The sequence below is a fragment of the Sceloporus undulatus genome, chromosome 2, assembly GCF_019175285.1.
Source record: "Sceloporus undulatus isolate JIND9_A2432 ecotype Alabama chromosome 2, SceUnd_v1.1, whole genome shotgun sequence".
Classification (NCBI taxonomy): Eukaryota; Metazoa; Chordata; class Lepidosauria; order Squamata; family Phrynosomatidae; genus Sceloporus; species Sceloporus undulatus.
This window is the reverse complement of record NC_056523.1, coordinates 122,907,731-122,927,697: the sequence shown is the minus strand read 5'-3', so window position 1 is coordinate 122,927,697 and position 19,967 is coordinate 122,907,731. Positions and strand designations below refer to the sequence as shown.

The 19,967-nt window shown below is 45.6% G+C and overlaps 1 protein-coding gene across 1 annotated transcript; it reads left to right on the top strand.

The window, feature by feature from the left end:
• Window positions 1-495: 495 nt before the first annotated feature.
• On the top strand, window positions 496-18,654 carry BEST2 (bestrophin 2). Its single transcript, XM_042452547.1, has 9 exons — window positions 496-647; window positions 10,091-10,185; window positions 11,992-12,225; window positions 13,167-13,321; window positions 15,263-15,340; window positions 15,861-16,013; window positions 16,261-16,341; window positions 16,895-17,049; window positions 17,609-18,654. The coding sequence occupies exons 1-9, from the start codon at window positions 496-498 to the stop codon at window positions 18,195-18,197; spliced, it is 1,692 nt and encodes a 563-aa protein (XP_042308481.1). The 3' UTR covers window positions 18,198-18,654.
• Window positions 18,655-19,967: the final 1,313 nt, after the last annotated feature.

Sequence of the window (19,967 nt, the reverse complement as noted above, 5' to 3'; positions counted from 1 at the left end):
TCCAAGACAGTAAGCACAGAAGAGAGGACTTTTCTTTGGGGATGGGAAGTTTATTTCCCAGATATTCCCCCATCTATGGGAAAAAGTGCTGAAGGAAGAGAGCATCCCTTCTTACCTTTTCTCAGGGATAGACACATTCATGATCCTCTAGATGCTGTTGGATTGTAGCTCCCTTCAGCCCTAGACAGCATAGCCCATGATGAGGGACCATGAGAGTTGCATTGCAAAAACATCTGGAAGGCCATGATTGCCCAGTTTGAAGCAGCATTGATATCAGAAATATGAGAATGCTGCTTTATTTTGGGAACCACCTTGTGTCCCAGCCCTGGAAGTAAAGCAGGATATAAGCTAAATAAATAAAAATACCTTTTCTCTGCTGTGAATTCTTTTGTGAGATGCAGGGATGGGAGTGCTACTTAGGAAACGTTTGCCATTTTGGAGACTTAATTCCATTTCTCCCTATACTGCAGACAGTGAATGTTTTTCTGAAGAGTCATGACTGTCACATACACAGCACGTGTGGCCAATGCCCGCTTTGGCGGCTTCTACAAGTTGCTGACCCTTTGGCGTGGAAGCATCTACAAGCTGCTCTACAAGGAATTCCTGGTCTTCTCCACCTCTTACATGGGACTCAGCCTTACCTATCGGTAAACAGCAGAATGAGTGAGGAAGCACTCTTGTATCTCTGGCAAATGTTGGGCCAGTTTTCTTAGTGTGGCCCAAGTAAAAAAGAAAGCCAGATCTTTTGGTTGTCAGCTCCTCATTTTCAAAGCTTTTAAAAACCGTTACCTGATTTTTTTGGATCAGTCACCAGCCTTAGTTTTCCAAAGCAAGCATTGTTTCTCCTCTGAGGTTTTGTCAATTTAGGCAAACATATTTTTATATCTAGGTATATTTTGATGGGGAGGATATAATCCTTTGTCACAGCCTTTGTCTAGCTCAGGTTGTAACATAACCCACTGGACTGTATTGGAGGAAACAGGTATAAATATGGCACACCCTCCAACATTTCACATATGAAAACTGGGACACATGTGGCCAAGCAACATCAGAATGTGGCTAAGAAGGCAAAACGTATTAATGAGGAAGAACAGACAACCTAGGAGAGGGTGCAGCACTTTGCTTTTGCCTGAGCCTACTGGGAGTAGGGTTGCCATATCCCGCCGGGGGGCGGGACAATCCCGGTTTGGGCGGTGCCGGGTCCCCGGTCCGCTGGTTTGGCCCAACAACCGGGACGGCCCCGCCCACCGCAGCCACCTCAGCCGCCGCCGCGCTCCAAGGCCTTGCTGAGCCTGGGAGGGCTCTCCGCGGTTGGAGCTCCAGCCCGGAGACGCTCCCCCCGGCCACCAGCAAGCCAGGGAGGAGGAGGAGAGGCCGCTTCCAACCGCGCATCGCCGATGAGGGGCGGCCTCCGCTCCTCCTCCCAGCCTGGGAGCGGCCGAGGCTTCCTCCCAGGCCAGGAAGGAGGGGGGGGGGGCGTTTGCCACCAGCGATCGCCGCGATGATGGGCGGGCCTGAGCTCCTTCCCGGTCCGGGAGCCGGCCGAGGCTTCCCCCAGGCAGGAAGGAGAGGGGGCCGTTTGCCACCGCGGCGATCGCCGCGATGACAGGCGGCCCTCGCCCTCCTTCCGGCCTGGGAGCAGGGCCGATGCTTCCTCCAGGCCAGGAAGGGGGGGGACAAGGTTTAAAAATGTAGGACCTTTTTGTTTTAAATTTCATGGCTAGGAAATTAAAAAAAAGGTCCTACATTTTTAAACCTTGTCCTACATTTGTCCCGGTTTTCAGTTCACCATATGGCAACCTAATGGGAGGGGCAAGATTATGTCCCTTTTTCCTGAGTTATAGTGATTGAAAATACTTTTGAATTTGGAACTCAATTTTGCAAGCAACTGAAAGTAAGTAAGATGAAGGGAACAATAGAAGGGTGGGGGAGATAGGGATACGGGGGATGCTGGGCGGAATAAACATCTTTGCGAGCGGAAGCTCCAATTGAGGTTGTGTGGGGCAGGGAAGGTATGGGGGTGGGAGAAGGGACTTGCGTCAGGGGAAGCCGTGATCGATGCATTATCTATCCGCCTTCCTTCCCCTCCCAACTGAAGGACCATGAGGGTCACTCCAACCGGCCACAAACCTGTCGCTGCTCCGTGCAACGCCAGGTATAAACCAACAAGACCACATCTCCACGATATGTGGAGAAGTAAGTGTGACCTGGCTGCATTACAAGACCTGGCTTGGGCTGAAGGAGATGCGGTTGGGCTCAGGCCCTGCCTGCTGGGTTCTTGGTGAAGGAACCAGCGCAGGTTAGGTGGGGGGGGGGGGGGTGTGTGGCCTGATACATAGGAAACCGTTGTCCCTCCACCAGGAACCACATCCAAAACCTCCTAATTCGAGTGTATTACTGAACCTAAAGGCTAGGGACAGTCCTAGGGATCTGTTAGTGATCCCACCCTTGCATTAGCGGACTCCCTAACGAGCTGACCACAGCTGGTCGCTGGCGTGATGTTTGAGACACACCCAGGCTTCTGGTCCGGGCGACTTCAACATCTCCCTCACGGCCAGAAACGTTCCATCGTGCGGCTCGGAATTCATGGATACCATGGCGGCCATGGGCCGGTCCCAAGCTGATACAGGGTCCTAGCAGGCGGGTAAACTCTTGATTTGGGTTTTCTGTTCGGATGCGGAAAATCCGTGGGTGGAAATAGCTAGTTTTTCCCCCTGCCATGGACGGATCATTCCTGGTAAGGTGAAAATCAAGCCTTACCCAGATCCCCCCGGGGGTGGTGGAACTGTGTTAGGATGGTCACCCTCGAAGGCTGAGGAACCTGAGAGGTTTCCAAGAAGCCCTAGAGGGCGCGCGGTTGAAATGACGGCGACTCTGTTGATGCCCTACGGTATTTGGAATACCGGTCTTTCTAGGGCTAACACAGAAATCGCTCCCAAAGCGCCCTCTCAGGCCGCTTCGAAAAGTAAGCCCTGGTATACGGAAAGATCTCTCCGGGCGAGGAAGCGGGTCCGCGAGGCTAGAGTAACCGTTGGCGGAATCACCTTCGCTTAGACGACAAGGCTCTCCAGACAATTGTTAAGGACTACGGAGAGGCAATACGAGCACAAAGAATTCGTTACTATGGTGCTCGTATTGCGTCCGCGGAGTTCCCCGTCCGGCAGAGTTGTTCAGGGGGGTCAGGGAGCTAACTCAGCTCCCTCCCGCCCTGAACCAGATCCTTGAACCTTCTAAGGCGCTGTGGACTTGTTTTAACGACTTTTGTCGCGGATAAAACCTCATCGTAATAAGCGAAGGTCTGAACGCCGACACTTCAGCAACCTAGATTAGAAGTATCCAGAGCCTCCGTGGGACTAGTTAAACTGATCTGTTGAGTTGGGAAGTACCGAGGATGTGGACAAGATCTCGAAGTGTTTCGGAAAACAACCTGCTCTCTTGATCCCTGTCCATCATGGTTAACGGCCCAGGGGGGACCGGCGGTAACATCGTTTTACGCCGGATAGTGAATACATCTCTGAGGGATGGGCTATTTCATCCTACCAACTTAAATTGGCCATTGTAAAACCTATTTTGAAAAAAAGCCCTCCCCTCGACCCCCTGGTACAATAAAAGTATCGGCCGTTTCTCTGCTTCCATTTTTTGGGTAAGGTGATCGAGAGGGCGGTTGCGATCCACAGTCAGGCGGTCTTGGATTGAAGCGGATTTAGCTGGACCCATTTCAAACTGGCTTCCGGGCGGGTACGGTGTTGAGACGGCATGGTCGCCTTGGTCAATGATCTCCGTCTGAGCATCGACAGGGGAAGCGTATCCCTGTTTGGCTTGGACATCCGCGGCTTTCGATACCATAGACCATGGTATCCTTCTGGGACGCCTGGCAGAGGTGGGATCGGGGCAACTGCGCTCCAGTGTTCCGCTCCTACCTCTCCGGGAGGTCCCAGAATGGTGCAGCTGGGAGACGTGTGCTGACAGAGGCCCCTTAAAACTGGGTCCCTCAAGGAGCCATTTCGGCCCATGCTATTTAACATTTTACATGAAACCGCTGGGAGAGATCAGCCCGAGAACATGGGGCCCGCGGGGGTTAATCAGTAACGCTGATGACAACCCAAATTATTTTCTCTATGTCTCCGACTATGCAGTGACCGGGATGGCGCTCTCCTCTCGTGGCCCTGTCTAGAGTCCAAGTAATGGGGCTGGATGAGGGAAAACCAACTCAAGCTGAATCCAGAGAAAACGGAGGTACTAGTGATAGGTTTCTCCTGGTCCAGAATGGCGGTGGTTCCACCTGTCCTGAAGGGGGGTCCCTCCCTGTGAGGACTCCGTGCGCAGTCTGGGGGTGCTTCTTGACTCGTCGCTTCACCTGACAGCTCAGGTGAATGCGACGTTCAAGAGCACCTGTTTATCAGCTTCGGCTTATTCCGCCAGCGGCCCATACCTGGCCCAGAGGGACCTAGAAACTGTTGTACATTGCCTCTGGTAACTTTCGATACTGGATTCTGCAATGTTACGCTACATGGGGCAAACCCTTATACCAAACTCAGAAGCTGCAAATGGTGGCAGAACATGGGCAGCCCGGCGGGTCACTGGTGCTCCCAGACCAGCCAATAACACCGGTTTTGAAAGACCCCATTGGCTGCCCATCCGCTTTCCGAGCTCAATAATAAGGCGTTGGTAATTACTATAAAAGCCCTAATGGCTTGGGTCCCAGGTAACCTAAAGGACCGCCTCCCCCCCAAATATTCCGCCTCGCACCGTCAAGAACGTCTGGGCAGCAATTACTGAAGGTGCCTGGGGCTAGGTTAGCCTCCACCACACGGAGGACATTTCCATGGCTGCCCCAGCCCTTTGGAATACGCTGCCCACCGAGCTCCGCTCCGTCCACCACCCGGGCCCAATTCAGGAAGACTGAAAACCTCCTGTTCCAACAGGCATTGCCCCGAATAAAATCCGGGGCCTCCCTCCTCTTCCCGTGGCCAAGAGGTTGGGCTATGGGGCTTTTTTGCTTGTTTTTTTTTTGTATGGACTTGCTTATTGCTTTTAAGTCTTTTTGTGTTTGGTATGAATTGGATTGTAATTCCTTGTTGTAAGCCGCCCTGATATAGAAAGGGGGGGAATATAAAAAATTTTTTATTTATTATTATTATTAACAGGGGTGAAGGAACAGAGAAACTGGGACATTTAAAAACAACTGGGAAATGTAGGCAGCAGATATAAAGGAACTGTCCCTGCCAAATCTGAAAGTTGGAGAGAATGAATATTGCAATGTCTAGCCCTCACTTCTTTTGCAAAGCAGTAATTATCTAGATTGTGACCATTCAGAATCATAGATTATAGCATCATTTTGGAAAGGATCCTAACCTTCATGAATCCCATGCCAGTGTGAAAACATACACATAAACCATAGAATGAAATTTATTTAAATGAGCACAATTCAAACAAAAACAACAACTAGTTTGTAATATATGCCGACCCTGCTGTCCAGATGAGAGTATTATGTTTGTACTGGAGCACCTAAATGAAAGGCAATGGACTTTCACACAGGGATTTTTTTGAGCGCGGACTAGGGTCATGTCGCATTAGTCGATGCGTATTCACGTTATGTCCGCATTGGTGTTCCAACCTGTGAGCTCAGAATACGTATTGACAATGCGATATAACGTGAATACGCTTTGGCCAATGCGTATCACGGCTGGGTTCCGAACTGAAGGCAGCCGGCTCCCCGTTTGCGAGTGCGCAAAATTAGTGGATTGGTGGACCGTATTGAGGGCCAGTGCGAAACCTCTGCTGCTTTGGCTGGTGTGTACATCCAACCGCTGTTCCCTGAAGACCACCGGGTTACAAATTTCCCATGATGCGGCACTGGAATTTTCCCCTTCTCCTTCCATTGGCCCTTTCCCCTTTCAGGCAAACCGCCGGGGCTGGGGAGCGATTTTTCCACTGACAGAGAATAAAGCGGAAACCTTTTTGTGTCAGGGGGGAAATGTATATGTATATGTATGGGGGTATATAACAAACACACACACCACAAAGATGTGTGTGTAAGCATAAACATGCAGCATTACACTTTCGGCTGCTCCACAGTTTTGGTGTCTGTGTATATATTATGTGTGTGTGGTGTGTGTGTGTTGTATACACACATACATATATATAATGTATATGTGTGTTATATATGTATATGTAGGTAATACACACCACACACCCACACACACACAAAGTGTGTGTGTAAGCATATACAGGCAGCATTACACTTTTGTTTGTGGTGGGTGGTTAATGTGTATATATATATATATATTATAACACAACACACACCAACACACACAAAGATGTGTGTGTAAGCATATACATGCAGGATTACGCTTTCAGCTACTCCACAGCTTGGGTGGTATATATATATAAATATACAAGACAAATGTGTGTGTACACATAAAAAAGGCAATCACACTTTTGGCTGTACCACTAGTGTATATGTGTGTATATCTATGTGTGTGTGTGTGTTGTGTGTGTGTGTGTGTGTGTAAACACTCATACAGACAAGTGTGTGTGTACACATAAAAAAGGCATCTCACTTTTGGCTGTACCACAATGTGTGTGGTTTGTATATATATATATAATATATGTATGTATTTAGGTAATAGTTGTTTATGTATTTATGTGTGTGCATATATATATATACACCACCACACACACACACACACATACACCACACCACACACAAATAATCATGGTGCAATACCCTTTTGTAAGTTGCTAAAGGCAGCAATTCTCGCGATATTACGCGCTAAATAAGTGACCTCATTCTCCCCCCAGAAGTTAAAAATGTTGCCCCTGTTCAAATCCCCACAGAGCATGCGCAAGCTCCGCATGCGCACCGGCCAATAAACATTGTAAATTGGCTTTGGGTTGTGTTAGCCAATCTGCACTTGCCACACTTTGCCTGAATACGCATTGGCCGATTCACAAAACCTTGATTCGGAAGGCCGCCCAGGTGTGAATGAACGATGCAATATGACGCGAATATGAATCAGCAAAGTGTATTCAGAGAGCGTGAGTGTGAATGAACGATGTGATATGACGCGAATACGCATCGACCAATGCGAACTGACCCTACTTCTGTGCCCTGTGTGGTAAGGTCCAATGAGGAACAATGTGTAGAAGCAGCCAGAATGTTTCTGTGTTCTGAAAGCTGTATGGGTCTTCCCTCTTTGAGCTTGAACTGCACTGCCCCAGTTTTCAACCCAAGATCAAGTTATTTGATCTAGGGCCTATTGAGAGACACAATTAGTTTTGCATACTCTGCTATTATCCTGCCAACTAGGGAGACTCCCCTGTGATGAGTAGATCTGGATTGGCCCAAATCATTTCCCAGACCTAGCAGCCCTCTTACCCTAAGCATCACTTACTTACTATGTGAATATGTGGAGGGCGGAACAGAGCAAGGGAATACACAGCCATCTCTTTCCATGACTCACTTTAGTTATCTGTTGCAGATCTAGCATTATAGACATCTCCAGCTCTTGGCGTTTGTGTGTTCTGGCACTTTGCAGCATAACTTAGAAGTAATGCATTACAATTAATTAAACATGTTGTGGGGGGCGGATGAGAGCATCATGCTGTCATTTTTAAAAAAACCAGCATCAGCAGTCGTATTCAAAGACATATATGCGTTAGTCTGTTTCAGCATAAAAACATATAAAGCAATCCAGTAGCACCTTTGAATGGAAAAAACAGTAGCATAAACTTTAATGGAATCCAGTTTACTCTATTTTAAAGTGTAATTAATAGTTTGTTAATTATGCTTAAAATGTTGCTTTGGGGGAATTATATAGTGAGGTTGTAGGCCATTTCAGTATTTTAAAAGTTATTAATTTTTTAAAGTCTCGGAAACTGATATATTACATACTTGAAATAGTAACAATGAGAAATGATGAGCAGTTACCTTCCTCAACACTATAACAAGTAAATTAATTGCTTTAAAATTAATTTCCCAGGCTATACTCCGGCACCTGAAATTCCCCCAGAATTTATCTCCCTTTCTACAATAATTTTTGTAAATCATCCTTCTCTTCCATGGACAGTGTCATCTGTTCTCTTGGTCTTCATGCACTATACTGTCTGAGACTTTGAGTAGCTATGGCTGCATCTGCACTGCAGAAATACTGCAGTTTGACACTGCTTTTACTGTCATGGCTTCATCCAATGGAATCCTGGGATCTGCAATTCGTTGTGGCACCAGAGCTTTCTGACAGAGAAGGCTGAATAGCTCACAAAACTACAAATCCCAGAATTCCATAGAACTGAGCCATGACAGTTAAAGTGGTGCAAACTGCATTGTTTCTGGAGTGCAGATGCAGCCTATGACAGCTTAAGCCATATGGAAACCTGCAATTTATACCTTGATGAAGTACACAGAATCCTCTGGGGACAGGCACAAGAATTCTCTAGCAAAATATTAAGGTACCTAATCAAACTGCAAATCCCAGGATTCCATAGGTTGGATCCATAGCCACTGATGTGGTATGAGATGGATGTAACTGTGTGTATGCAGATACACCCTCTGTTTTGAACTACCACACAAATAGGGCTCTGCGAACTAATAAACAACTGCAAGCAGCAGCTTTTCTGCTGATGCCGCTTGGTTAAGCTTAGCCCAGGGATAGGAATCACGTAGTCCTCCAGCTCTCATCAGCCTTAGCCAGAATAACTCATAGTGAGAAATGCTGGGAGGTATAGTTCAACAAAATTCAGAAGGCCATACAATTCCTGTCCCCCACTTTAGATGCTGAATTTAAGGCTTGCAGTCCCAACACTGCTTTAGACAGCTGTGTGCATGACTTTAGTTGTGAAGCCTCCAATTAACATTTCTCTTTTCCGCCCACTATTCCATATGTTATAATTGCTGTTACACTCCCGCTATGTTACAGGAAAAATAAAACACACAGAAGACTGCTTGTCAACTATGAGAAGGAGGGGGGAAAAGAGGAGGAGGAAGAAATAACACTGAAGTATTACATTTAAATTACATTAAGTCATCATCAAGGCTAAATGAGTAACATGGAGTTTACTTCTACTGACCTGATGCTTTACAAATTTACTGGGAATAAATATAATTTTCTTACAAAACACATTACAAACTGATTCTCCCTTTTCTGAAATTCTGAATCCAAAATATTCCAAAATCAAAAATTGTCCACATGGGTGTCTGAGATAGTAACACCCTTGCTTTCTGATGGTTTACACAAACTAGTTTCATGTACAAAATTATTAGAAGTATTGTGTATAAAATTACTTTCAGGTTTGTGTATAAAATGTATACAAAACATAATTGAATGTCATGTTTTGTTTTGGTCCCATTTCCAAGCTATCTCATTGTGTATATGCAAATATTCCAAAACAATCCAAAATCCCAATCATTTCAGATAAGGGAAACTCAATCTGTAATTTTAAAAGTCCCCCCCCCCAATGGATGACCATCTATAACCATGCATATACCTTTTAAAGCATGCACCTTTGGAAATACAAAAGAAAGGTCCAAAACATACTGCAAAAATAATCCAGTTTAAGACTGCTTTAACTGCCCTGGCTCAGTGCTAGGGAATCCTGGGGGTTGTAGTTTATTGTGGTACCAGAGCTCTCTGATAGAGAAGGCTAATTGTCTCACAAATGTAGAGTTCCCAGAATTCCCTAGCATTGAGCCAGGGCAGTTTAAATGGTCTCAAACGGGATTATTTCTGCAGTGTGTTTTGGGACAAAGATAGGGAAAAATACACCTAGCAATAAAATGTCTTTTAAAATACAAAAAGGGAGGGAAGGAGGGAGGGAAATGATGCAGCAGTGCCCCCAGCATCAGTCCCAGTGGACGCTGAGATGCCATGCCGGTCCTGGTATTGGTTGCCGACGCTATGAATTGCTGCTTTCTGGATGGTAATTCCCCTCCAAGGCTGCAGAGCCCTGGACTGTAGCTATGAAATCTAATAGTTGGACCATGGAGACTTTCATCAGGTAGACTTTGCAAGAGTGGCAAGTCTAAAGTGCACCAATTTGTGCCTAATATGCTTCTTTCTTAATCCTGTTCTCCTTGTTTTCCACCCTCTAGCTATGTTTTAGATGAGGATCGGAAGCGTGTCTTTGAAAGAGTGGTCATTTACTGCGACAACTATGCCAACCTGATCCCTGTCTCCTTTGTTCTGGGTGAGATGCTCCTACGCTACCCTGCCACAACTTCCCTGTGGAAGCCTATGGTCTTCCCATTCCTATACTTCGGCTGCTAGAGCCAGGCTCATCTTAAAGGCCTCTAGTCATATTTCTTGCTAGTCCTTTGTCTTCTGCAGGGGTGATGGGCAGTGAAAGGTAGTATTTAAACTTTAAAGCATAAAAAAGAGTACTCTAGAAACTGATTAGCAGAGCTCAGCAAAGTTTATTTTGTGGTGGTGGGCTTTTGAGAGTTGGTAGTCAGGGTCAGATTACCAATGGCAATTGCTCCAGGCCCATCCAGTGTCAGAGGAATGAGATTAAGGCAGCATCTACACTGCAGAACTGGTGCAGTTTGGCACTGCTTTAACTAGTGTGGTTCCATCCTCCTATGGAATCTTGGGATCTTTAGTATTGTGAGATATTTAGCCTTCTCTGTCAGAGAGATCTGGTACCATTACAAACTACAAACCTTGGGATTCCATAGGATGGAGCCATGACAGTTAAAGCAGTGTCAAACTGCATTAATTCTACAGTGTGGCAGCAACCTAAATTTGCTTCCTCTTCTACTGAATCACTTCCTGAATCTACAGATCTTTCCACTATCATAAATATTAGCTACTTTAATAGTAGCTTTAAACTTTAATAGAAACTTTAGTAGTTGAACATGAATACATGAGATCAGCCTCTCAGCCTCAATGAATCTGGGGTTCACAGATGAAGATATTCTGCTGCTGCCAATTATACTTTCATTTCAGTCTATAAGCCACACGTTGGAAATGACGTGAAAGCACACAGCAGCAACAAGAAATAATTCAGAAAACTAAACAGATAAATGATACTTAATGATTTATTTATTTATTTATTTATTTAAGTAATTACTATGCCATCACTCCCAAAATTGGTCACACACTTGCAGAAAGTGAGGCCACACTTTCAGGCTGCAACTGGTTGCTGTCCACTAAAGAAACTTTGCTGATCTCTATGGATAAGTTGTGTTTATTGTAGTACCTTTCAAAAAGAAAACATCTGGGCCTCAAATCTCACTGGAATCAAGGTAGTGCAATCCTGGAAGTAATCACAACCATAGCTCAAGAAATGGGCTCAGCAATGGAGGTGGTGTGGTGTGGGGGGAGCACTCTGGAAATATTCAAATAAATGCCAGATATCTTCATGACTAAAACAATTCCAAGTGCTGGTCATTGTATAGCCAATATGGTGCCATCTATCCATAAAAGAGGAGATATTCTGCAGTACTGCAGAAGTTTGTTATTGTTGTTGTATGCTTTCAAGTTGTTTCTGACTTATGGCAATCCTAAAGCAACCCTATAATGGGGTTTTCTTGGCAAGTTCCTTCAGAGGCTGAAGGAGTGTGACTTCCCCAAAGTCACCCAGTGGGTTTTCATGGCTGAGCCATGATATGAACCTTGATCTCCAGAGTCCTAGATCAACACTCAAACTATTACACTATGCTACTGGGAAATAAAATCCTGGAGAGGGAACCATGGATGAGGGAAAGCCTAATGAAGGCTGAGCTTCTGGAATGGGTGTGTAAGGCTGACTGGCTGGCTATTGTGGGGAAATAAATGGGGAATGAAGTCGCTTGAGAAGAAGTACTGACAAGAAGCAGTCTACACTGCAACAGTGGCCTCTTTTCAGGACAGAGCTGTAGCTTTCTGAACACATTCTGGGTTTTAATCCTGGTTCAAATTAAGCCTTTGTGTGTTTTGGCTCATCATAAGATTTTCTGAGTATTGATGGTAAAGAATTCTAACTTAACTCTCCTGATCTTCTGTGTGCCTTCAGGCTTCTATGTGACGCTGGTGGTGAACCGCTGGTGGAGCCAGTACACCAGCATGCCTATGCCAGACCGCTTGATGTGCACCATCTCTGGGAATGTACATGGTACTGATGAGAAGGGGCGGCTTTACCGGCGAACACTCATGCGGTACTGCAGCCTTTCTGCTGTATTGATCTTGCGTTCAGTCAGCACCGCAGTGTTCAAGCGCTTCCCCACAATGGACCATGTGGTGGAGGCAGGTGAGTGCCACCCAGAGGCCTTTCTTTCCACTAGCTGAGCACTGAGAGGAAAGGTAGCAAGAGAAAAGCTATTAGTGTTTCCCCCTTGGCAGGGCTGTTAGAGAGACCAAGAGGTCTTCCAGTTAAGCAAAGCTCAGGGCACCTTCTGGTCTGAAATGTTTTGTCTCTGAATGCCACTATTATGTAGGATAATAATTAGAAGAGTGTCACTAGGAAATACGGGAAATCCTTGTAAACCTTTTTTATTGACATACAAAATGCAAAAAATAATTTAAGCCTTCTGTGAGAAACCTTGTTCAGCCTTGGGGTCTGAATTGACTAGGCTAAAACATTGGGGCCTCTTATCAGCAGTAGACAAGTTTATTACCCAACTGGACATAGCCACTGCTGGCACGTGCTCCCCTCTTATATTCTCTTTCACTAGGGGTGCCAGATTAGGATTATCTGAGGTTTTGAAATCTCAGGGTTCCAATCTGAGACCTAGGTGTCGTATTTAAAGGCCTGAGTTCTTAAAATAAGCAATGTAGGCTCATCAGTTACTTCAAAGATATAGGCTTTATTAGTCTGTAATTCCTTTGTTGTCCAAGGCCTACTCTTCTATCCTTTCTAAACACCACATAAAAAACGGGTGGATTAGCTGTACTCGGTCCAGGTCATCCTAACAAATTCACCTTGAGTCAAGGAATGGATCTGATGCAAACATTACACTAAAGGTGCCCCCTGGTGATGTCATAAAATAGACCCTGCTGATGTTACTAGGGTCAGTCTATGATGATGTCATTAAGCACAATACTCTCACTCTTACTAACCATCATCATGATGATGGTGATCATCACCATCATCATTGTCATCAATATCCTGCCTATCCCCCAAAATTGGGACTAGATAAATAACACTGGAGGCTGTGCACAGTCAATATTATTCTCTGTTTCTGTTTCCAGGCTTCATGACTCGGGAAGAGCGCAAAAAATTTGAAAATTTTAACACTTCCTATAACAGATACTGGATTCCCTGTGTTTGGTTTACCAATTTAGCTGCCCAAGCACGGAAAGAAGGCCGCATACGTGATAGCTGTGCTCTCAAGTTGCTTATGGAGGTGAGTTTGGGAACTCTTGTCCTTGGATTGTAGATTTAGATTAGTTTAATAACTACTACTCTTTACCTAGAAAGGCTGGGAGAAAATATGAGTTCTGGTGTAATTTTCAAGCCCTCTCACTAAGTGCAGATCCTATGGAAAGCGTGGACATTAAATTGGCACACACAAAAAATACAGTGTATTGGAGGTATATAATGCTAATATAAGGCTGAATTATAGATGGTATGCTCCCAGAGCGGGGGGTCTATGGAATATTTGTGTAGTGGCAGTCTCTCTCTAATTCTATCTCTGCTCTTCATTTGTGTACTGCAACCAATAGATTAAATAACAGTAACATTAAGTCACAGAAACTCCAGACCATTTAAAAATGACCAAGAGTTAAAAGCAGTAGACAAAAATGGTTAAAGAGCTGAGTGAGCCCAAAGGCCGGAGAAAGCAAGCAAAATAGCATCTTTGCCTGCCATGAAACAGGCAGCAAAGTAGGTGGCAGCTGAACTTTTTTTTTTTGGGGGGGGGGGTCCTTTGATCGGTCTTGGCTATTAAAACCTCTGCCATCTGGTTATCATGCCTGAAACAGTGAGTGTGCCTGGAGGAGCTTATTTGATTATTTCAGCTGCCGAGGAGGTTGATATGAGTACAGATATTCCTTCAGATCCTATGGAGGCTATAAAAGACTAACTCAATACCAAAAACCTGAATTGTGGTTGGAAACAGAAGGGGCAACAGGGCTGGCCTTACTGTTAGGTAGTGACAATACTTTCAGGTAGCACAAAGAGCAACCTGCTGGGCTGTTCCTCCTAAGCTCCAGATGTTTCCCTTTCTGGAGTGCAGAACCATCCATGCCTCACAGCCTCTCTCAAGCCCTCCCCCACTAATCTATCCCCCTGCCTCAGGTGTGCTTCAAGTGGTTTCTGACTTATGGTGACCCTATCATGGGGTTTTCTTAGCAACTTTGTTCAGAGGGGGTTTCCCATTGCCATCCTCTGAGGATGAGAGAGTGTGACTTGGCTATACTTGAGCTGGGAATCAAACCTTGATTTTCAGAGTCGTAGTCCAACACTCAAACCACTATGCTACACTGGCTCTCTTATATATACCAGTAATAATTATATATAATACTTTACAGTAATCCATCTTGAATGTTACCAGAGGATGGATGGCCACACCCAGATACACCTTCTGTCTAGCAAAAGCCACAATTGACACTCCAGCTTCAGCTGAAGAGAGGTCATATATGCCATGGTGGCCTTCAGGGGCAAGCATAAATCTAGGAGTGCCTCTAGGTTGTGAACTTAATCCATGAAAGAAAGGCCAGCTGTGCTAAACAGCATCTCCTTGACAAGATAGAAACTCCCCCCTCACCCCAAATTAATAGTACCTTCATTTGTCAAGATGGAGTTTCACAGCTTTTGGCCCTCATCGAACACATTACTGATCCCATTAATTCAGCACTTTCATTGCCTTATCTGGCTCAGATCAATGTGAGAAGTAGAGCTGGGTGTCATCTGCTTACCACTAACACCTCATTAAAGATCTGCAAGTGGCCTCTCCCAATGCAGCTCCATATAAATGTTGGAACGCATGGAAGGTAAGATTACGGTATATCTGTTGAGATTCCCATATCGTATAAATATGTTAGAGTCAGGCAGACAAGAGCACCACCTTCTGGAACTGGTCCTCCAAGAATCAGTGGAAGTGTCAAAACCAACGCACCTCACTCCTCCAACTCAGGAGGGCCTGTCCAGAAGGACACATGGTGGAATGACATCACATGCCCTGGAGAGGCCCTGGAAAATCAGCTGGGTTGCTTTCTGCATGTGCTTCACCCATCATGGCTCATCTCCTGTGATCACTGGAGATTAATTTCAAAAACAGATTTAAAGTCATATCAAAGCGTTTTAGCCAAGAAATCACTCAGTGATGACCATTCTTCTGTTATAGGAGCTGAATCGCTTTCGTGGCAATTGCAGCATGCTATACCACTATGACTGGATCAGTGTACCGCTAGTTTACACCCAGGTGAGTTACATTCCTTTTGCGAATGGGTTGTGCTCATTCAGTGAACCTCTTACATTTCTGTTTTTTTCCCCACAAAGGTGGGCCAAACTAAAGAATACATACGAACTTATGCTGGACTTGGCCATCTAGATGTTCTGAGTTTCACCTCTCAGAAGCCCAGGTCAGGTGATCAATACTAAGCTATTATCGGCAGTTGAAGCCCTAAAATACCTGGAGGGCCAAAGGTTTGATAGCATCCTTCTAGATGGTGGAATGACTTCTTACACTAGAATGGAAGGATTGGACTTTTGCTTGCTGCCTGTTCCCAGATAATGTTAAAGGAGGTAGCCAAGGTGCTGATCTTACTTGGGGAAGAGAGGTTCAGTACCTTGGAAATCACCTTTAAAATCTGGAATAAAACTCAGAGCGGGTTTAATATACCACATCAAAACCTCTGGCTGCTCCTGCCAAGAGTCTGGATCTCCTAACTTTTGTGATTGGCATTTTCTTTTTTAAAGATACCTGCTTCTTGCATTGACAGGTGGTTACCATTGCTGTCTACAGCTTCTTTGTTTCTTGCCTCATTGGGCGTCAGTTTCTTGACCCAGCCCAGGGTTATAAAGGACATGACTTGGATCTCTGGGTCCCTGTTTTCACCCTGCTGCAGTTCTTCTTCTATGTTGGATGGCTGAAGGTAGGAGACTTGGGAGGTATCTTATAGCATGTTGGTATGGCATGGAAGAGAGAGAGAGAGAAAGGGGGGAAGGATGCCAGACAATTCTTGGGTTATTCAAGAGGGGTCCAGCAAGCAGGAAGAGGGACCGTTTCTTCCTTTTGCCACATCTGTTCTTGTACTGCTGGCAACAAATGAAGAGGCTAACTATGCCAAACTGAGCATCAAACCCATGAAGCCCCTTCGCATTACTTTGTACACCCTGCAGGTGGCTGAGCAGCTCATTAACCCTTTTGGTGAGGATGACGACGATTTTGAAACCAACCTTCTGATTGACAGGAATTTCCAGGTAGCAATCACTGTCTCTGTAAGCAACACTTCTAAAGTAGATGAGTTCTGCTCTTCTCTGAACAGCAGCGGGAGGGGAAGGAAGAGAGGAACCTCTAGGCTGTGGACCTAATCCGTCCCCCCAGTTTCCCCATCTGTCCCCCCACCCCGCCCCCATCTCTAGTTGAGTCCCATCTCCTTCATGAGCCCTTCCTACCAAAGAGGCTATTCTGAAGGACATCTCCAACCCCAGTGTCTTTGGTCACTCAATGCAGAGAGAACTGGAAAGAGAAAGGAGGAGCAAAGTGTCAGCCAAAGTTAGTAAGCACCACCTTACAGCACTTTGTTCCTCTTCTTTTGTAAGGAAGAGGGAGAAGAATCATGCCTGTGCAAAAGCTCCACCTGACATTTCAGCCAAGGACCCTCCAATCATTGCAGTTACCCAACAATTGCAGATCCAAGACTATGACCTAAATTCCCATACCACCACTACCACCACCATGATCTATAGGGGCATCTGGTCACTGCCCCCCAGCTATATTTTCCAACTTTGGAAGTGTTCCCTTATTTGCCAGGTCTCCATGATGGCTGTGGATGAGATGTATGGAGACCTGCCTCTCCTGGAGAAGGATCGATATTGGGATGCTTCAAACCCTCGGGCCCCATACACAGCAGCCACCGTTTTTCTGTTGCAACAGCCATCCTTCCAGGGCTCCACATTTGATATGACGTAAGGGTTCCTTTGCCACAGAGCAAAGAATAGTAGTTTTCTGTTTGGGTTGTGGGTATAACATACACGGAGGCAACACAATGTATCATGGAGATGTTTTCTGGAGTAAAGGGAGAGTTCTTTTTGTTTTTGGCCTTTCTTCCCATTCTGGTTTGGGGAGGAGTCAGCACATGAAACCTCCCTCCCAGGGTGACCAGATGTCCTCCTTTTCCAGGACAAGTCATACATTTCAGCCTTTTGTTCAGGAGGAATTCCAAAATACCCTCCATTTTGATCATGACTAAGAAGCATGAATTTATATTTATAGTAGTTTTTAACCTTTCTTTGGTAATGCCCTATATTTTGTGGTGCCTTGTCCTCCTTTGCACGTAGGACATCTGGTCATCCTGCTCCCTCTCCTACTGGCAAAATAGAAACCTGCCAATAAAGCAATGAAGGTTCTTTCCACTGAATCTGACCGGGTGCAGCTGACTGGGGGCAGTGTTGATGCTTTCCTAGAGCAACCTGTGGTGGTTGATTTGCTCTTGTTAACATCCCTGCCACTCTCTTTAACATCTAGTTTACCCAAGGAAGACATGCAGTTCCAACCCCTGGAGGAGATTGCAGAGGGCCTTGAACACACCCGCAACGTGCCAGCCCACCTCTTGAACCGCCTCCTTTCCACAGCCCCTGCGCCTGGTGGTTTTGGCCGTCGACTCTCTCTGCTGAGACGCAAGAACAGCTGTGTTTCGGAAGCATCCACCACCTACAGCTGCCTCTGTCAGGACACACAGACCACTGACTGCACTTGTGGGCCTCCCTTCCCCAGCAACAGCATTCACTTCAGCAATGAGGGGGAAGGAGACCCTAGCCATGGAGTTGCTGGCTTAGGAACCGATATGTACACTGACCATCCTGAGGCTCAGGAAGATGGGCTGGGTGACCCACCTCAAGAGCATGTTGCAGCTCATCCCCAAGACAGCATGTCCTTGGTGGACATGCCGGTTTCTGAACCAGCCGATGATGTGTCCCAGCCTCTCCTAGAACATTGCTCTTCAGAACCTTCCCTCTTTCAAAGCCCAAAGGAGACTCCCAACAAGGGAAGCCTTCCGTCAGCTAGCTATCCTCCCTGGCTACAGAGCCCCATTGAAGAGGAAAATGTGGCATGAGTACTTCAGCCCTATATGTTGGAGCAGAGCTATTGCGAGAGGTGGTCTTCCCTAGTGGTACTGTTTGATGCAGGCCTGAAATGAATGGACAGAAGGAATGAGACTGGTGGAACAGATTTTGCAGTTGGCAGTTCAGGGAAATTTGTATTCATGACCTCTTAAGCACCTTAGTAGGGCCACTGGGCAGATGTCATTTTTAAAAATTACCCTTCCTGATGGACATCTCATTTTGGTGCATTGTTGTGGTGTATCTCACTCACCAGGAAAGGAGTGAAATGAACAGTCCACTATTTCCCCCACCTTCCCTGGGCATCTTGACCAAAATATTATTATTCATTTGCTTTTCTACAGACACTAAATGTGCACAAAGTAGAAATGGACACCAAACTGTTCCTGCAGATACCCTGTCTCAAATCTACTCACATCCAGTATTGGTTATTTCCTTTGTTGCATACTGTCATCTGATCATGAGCAGGGGGAGATAATGGGGAATAATTCAGAGTCTTCTTTCTAAAACCCACTTCTTTAAAATAATTTTATTAAATGGTATTTGAAACACAGTAATGATTTTGTGGGCAGTGTTATGTGCATTAACACAGTGCTACTCTTCAACCTCACAACTCAAGGTATCAATACAAGTATATTTTTTTCTTTCCCCCCCCCTTTATTGTTATAGTAGTACAAGTATATTTCAGTAAACAAAGTAGATTTGTTCCTGAGTGTTACTTCTTTAACTGAAAATTTGGTACCAGAGGCAGAAGCAACAGAGATAGGTTCCTACACCACAAAAATGAAGAGCACTTCAGTATGTTTCATTAAACATCTGTGTTGCTACAGGCATTCTTCACCATTCTCAGTGCCAATGAGGCTGTGCAGATCAGCCACTAAGGTTGGCCTGGGGCCGGGGGTGGCGTCCAAATGATGCATGCCCTGACTCCGCCCCCAGGGTGGCGTGATGCTGTATGCTGTTCCACACGGTGCGTGGTGTCACTGTGCTCTTCTGGCAGTGTGCCCACGTGACACAGCACCAAAGAGTGCCTTCAAACTACGGTACCACAGCAGTCGTGCCCTGGAAAGTCCAGATCTGGGCTGCAATGTGTGATTGCTGTGACCCTGATCCAGCACAGCTGAAGGCTGTTGCAGGCTGCCCCTTAGGGGCGGTCTGCACAGCCTCAATAATAATAATAATAATAATAATAATAATAATAATAATAATAATAATAAATATTTATTTATATCCTGCCTCTTCCGATTGAGGATCGAGGCGGGTAACAACAAAGTAAATACAATATACAACAATAAAAACAACAAGCCCCACAAGACCCCGACCCAACCCTCCCTCCCACTGTAAAATTAAACAGTAAAAAAGTTTAAAAAGTACCAAAACAATACATCAAAGTTAAAACAAAAATAATAAAAGGGGGATTCAATTGGTTCTGGACATTATCAATCGTGGAAGGCCTGCCGGAAGAGAAGGGTTTTTGTCGCCTTTTTAAAAGCCTCGAGTGAGGATAATTGGCAAATCTCTTCCGGCAGGTCATTCCAAGTTTTTGGAGCGGTGACAGAGAAGGACCTCCGGGAGGTCACTGCCAGTCTAGTCTTTCTAGATTTTGAAAGGTTTTTCCCGGAGGATGGCAGTGTACGGGAAGGATTGTATGGTAGGAGGCGTTCCTTCATGTAGACTGGACCCAGGCCATGTAGGGCTTTATAGGTGATAACCAACACCTTGTACTGTGCCCGGAGGCTAATAGGCAGTCGTCGTCGTCATCA

Excerpts from the sequence above, each read along its gene's own strand:
- BEST2 (XM_042452547.1), top strand. The coding sequence starts at position 496 with ATGACTGTCACATACACAGCACGTGTGGCCAATGCCCGCTTTGGCGGC. Across the intron at positions 10,186-11,991 it reads CCCTGTCTCCTTTGTTCTGG|GCTTCTATGTGACGCTGGTG; the intron begins GTGAGATGCTCC and ends GTGTGCCTTCAG. Across the intron at positions 16,342-16,894 it reads TGATTGACAGGAATTTCCAG|GTCTCCATGATGGCTGTGGA; the intron begins GTAGCAATCACT and ends CTTATTTGCCAG.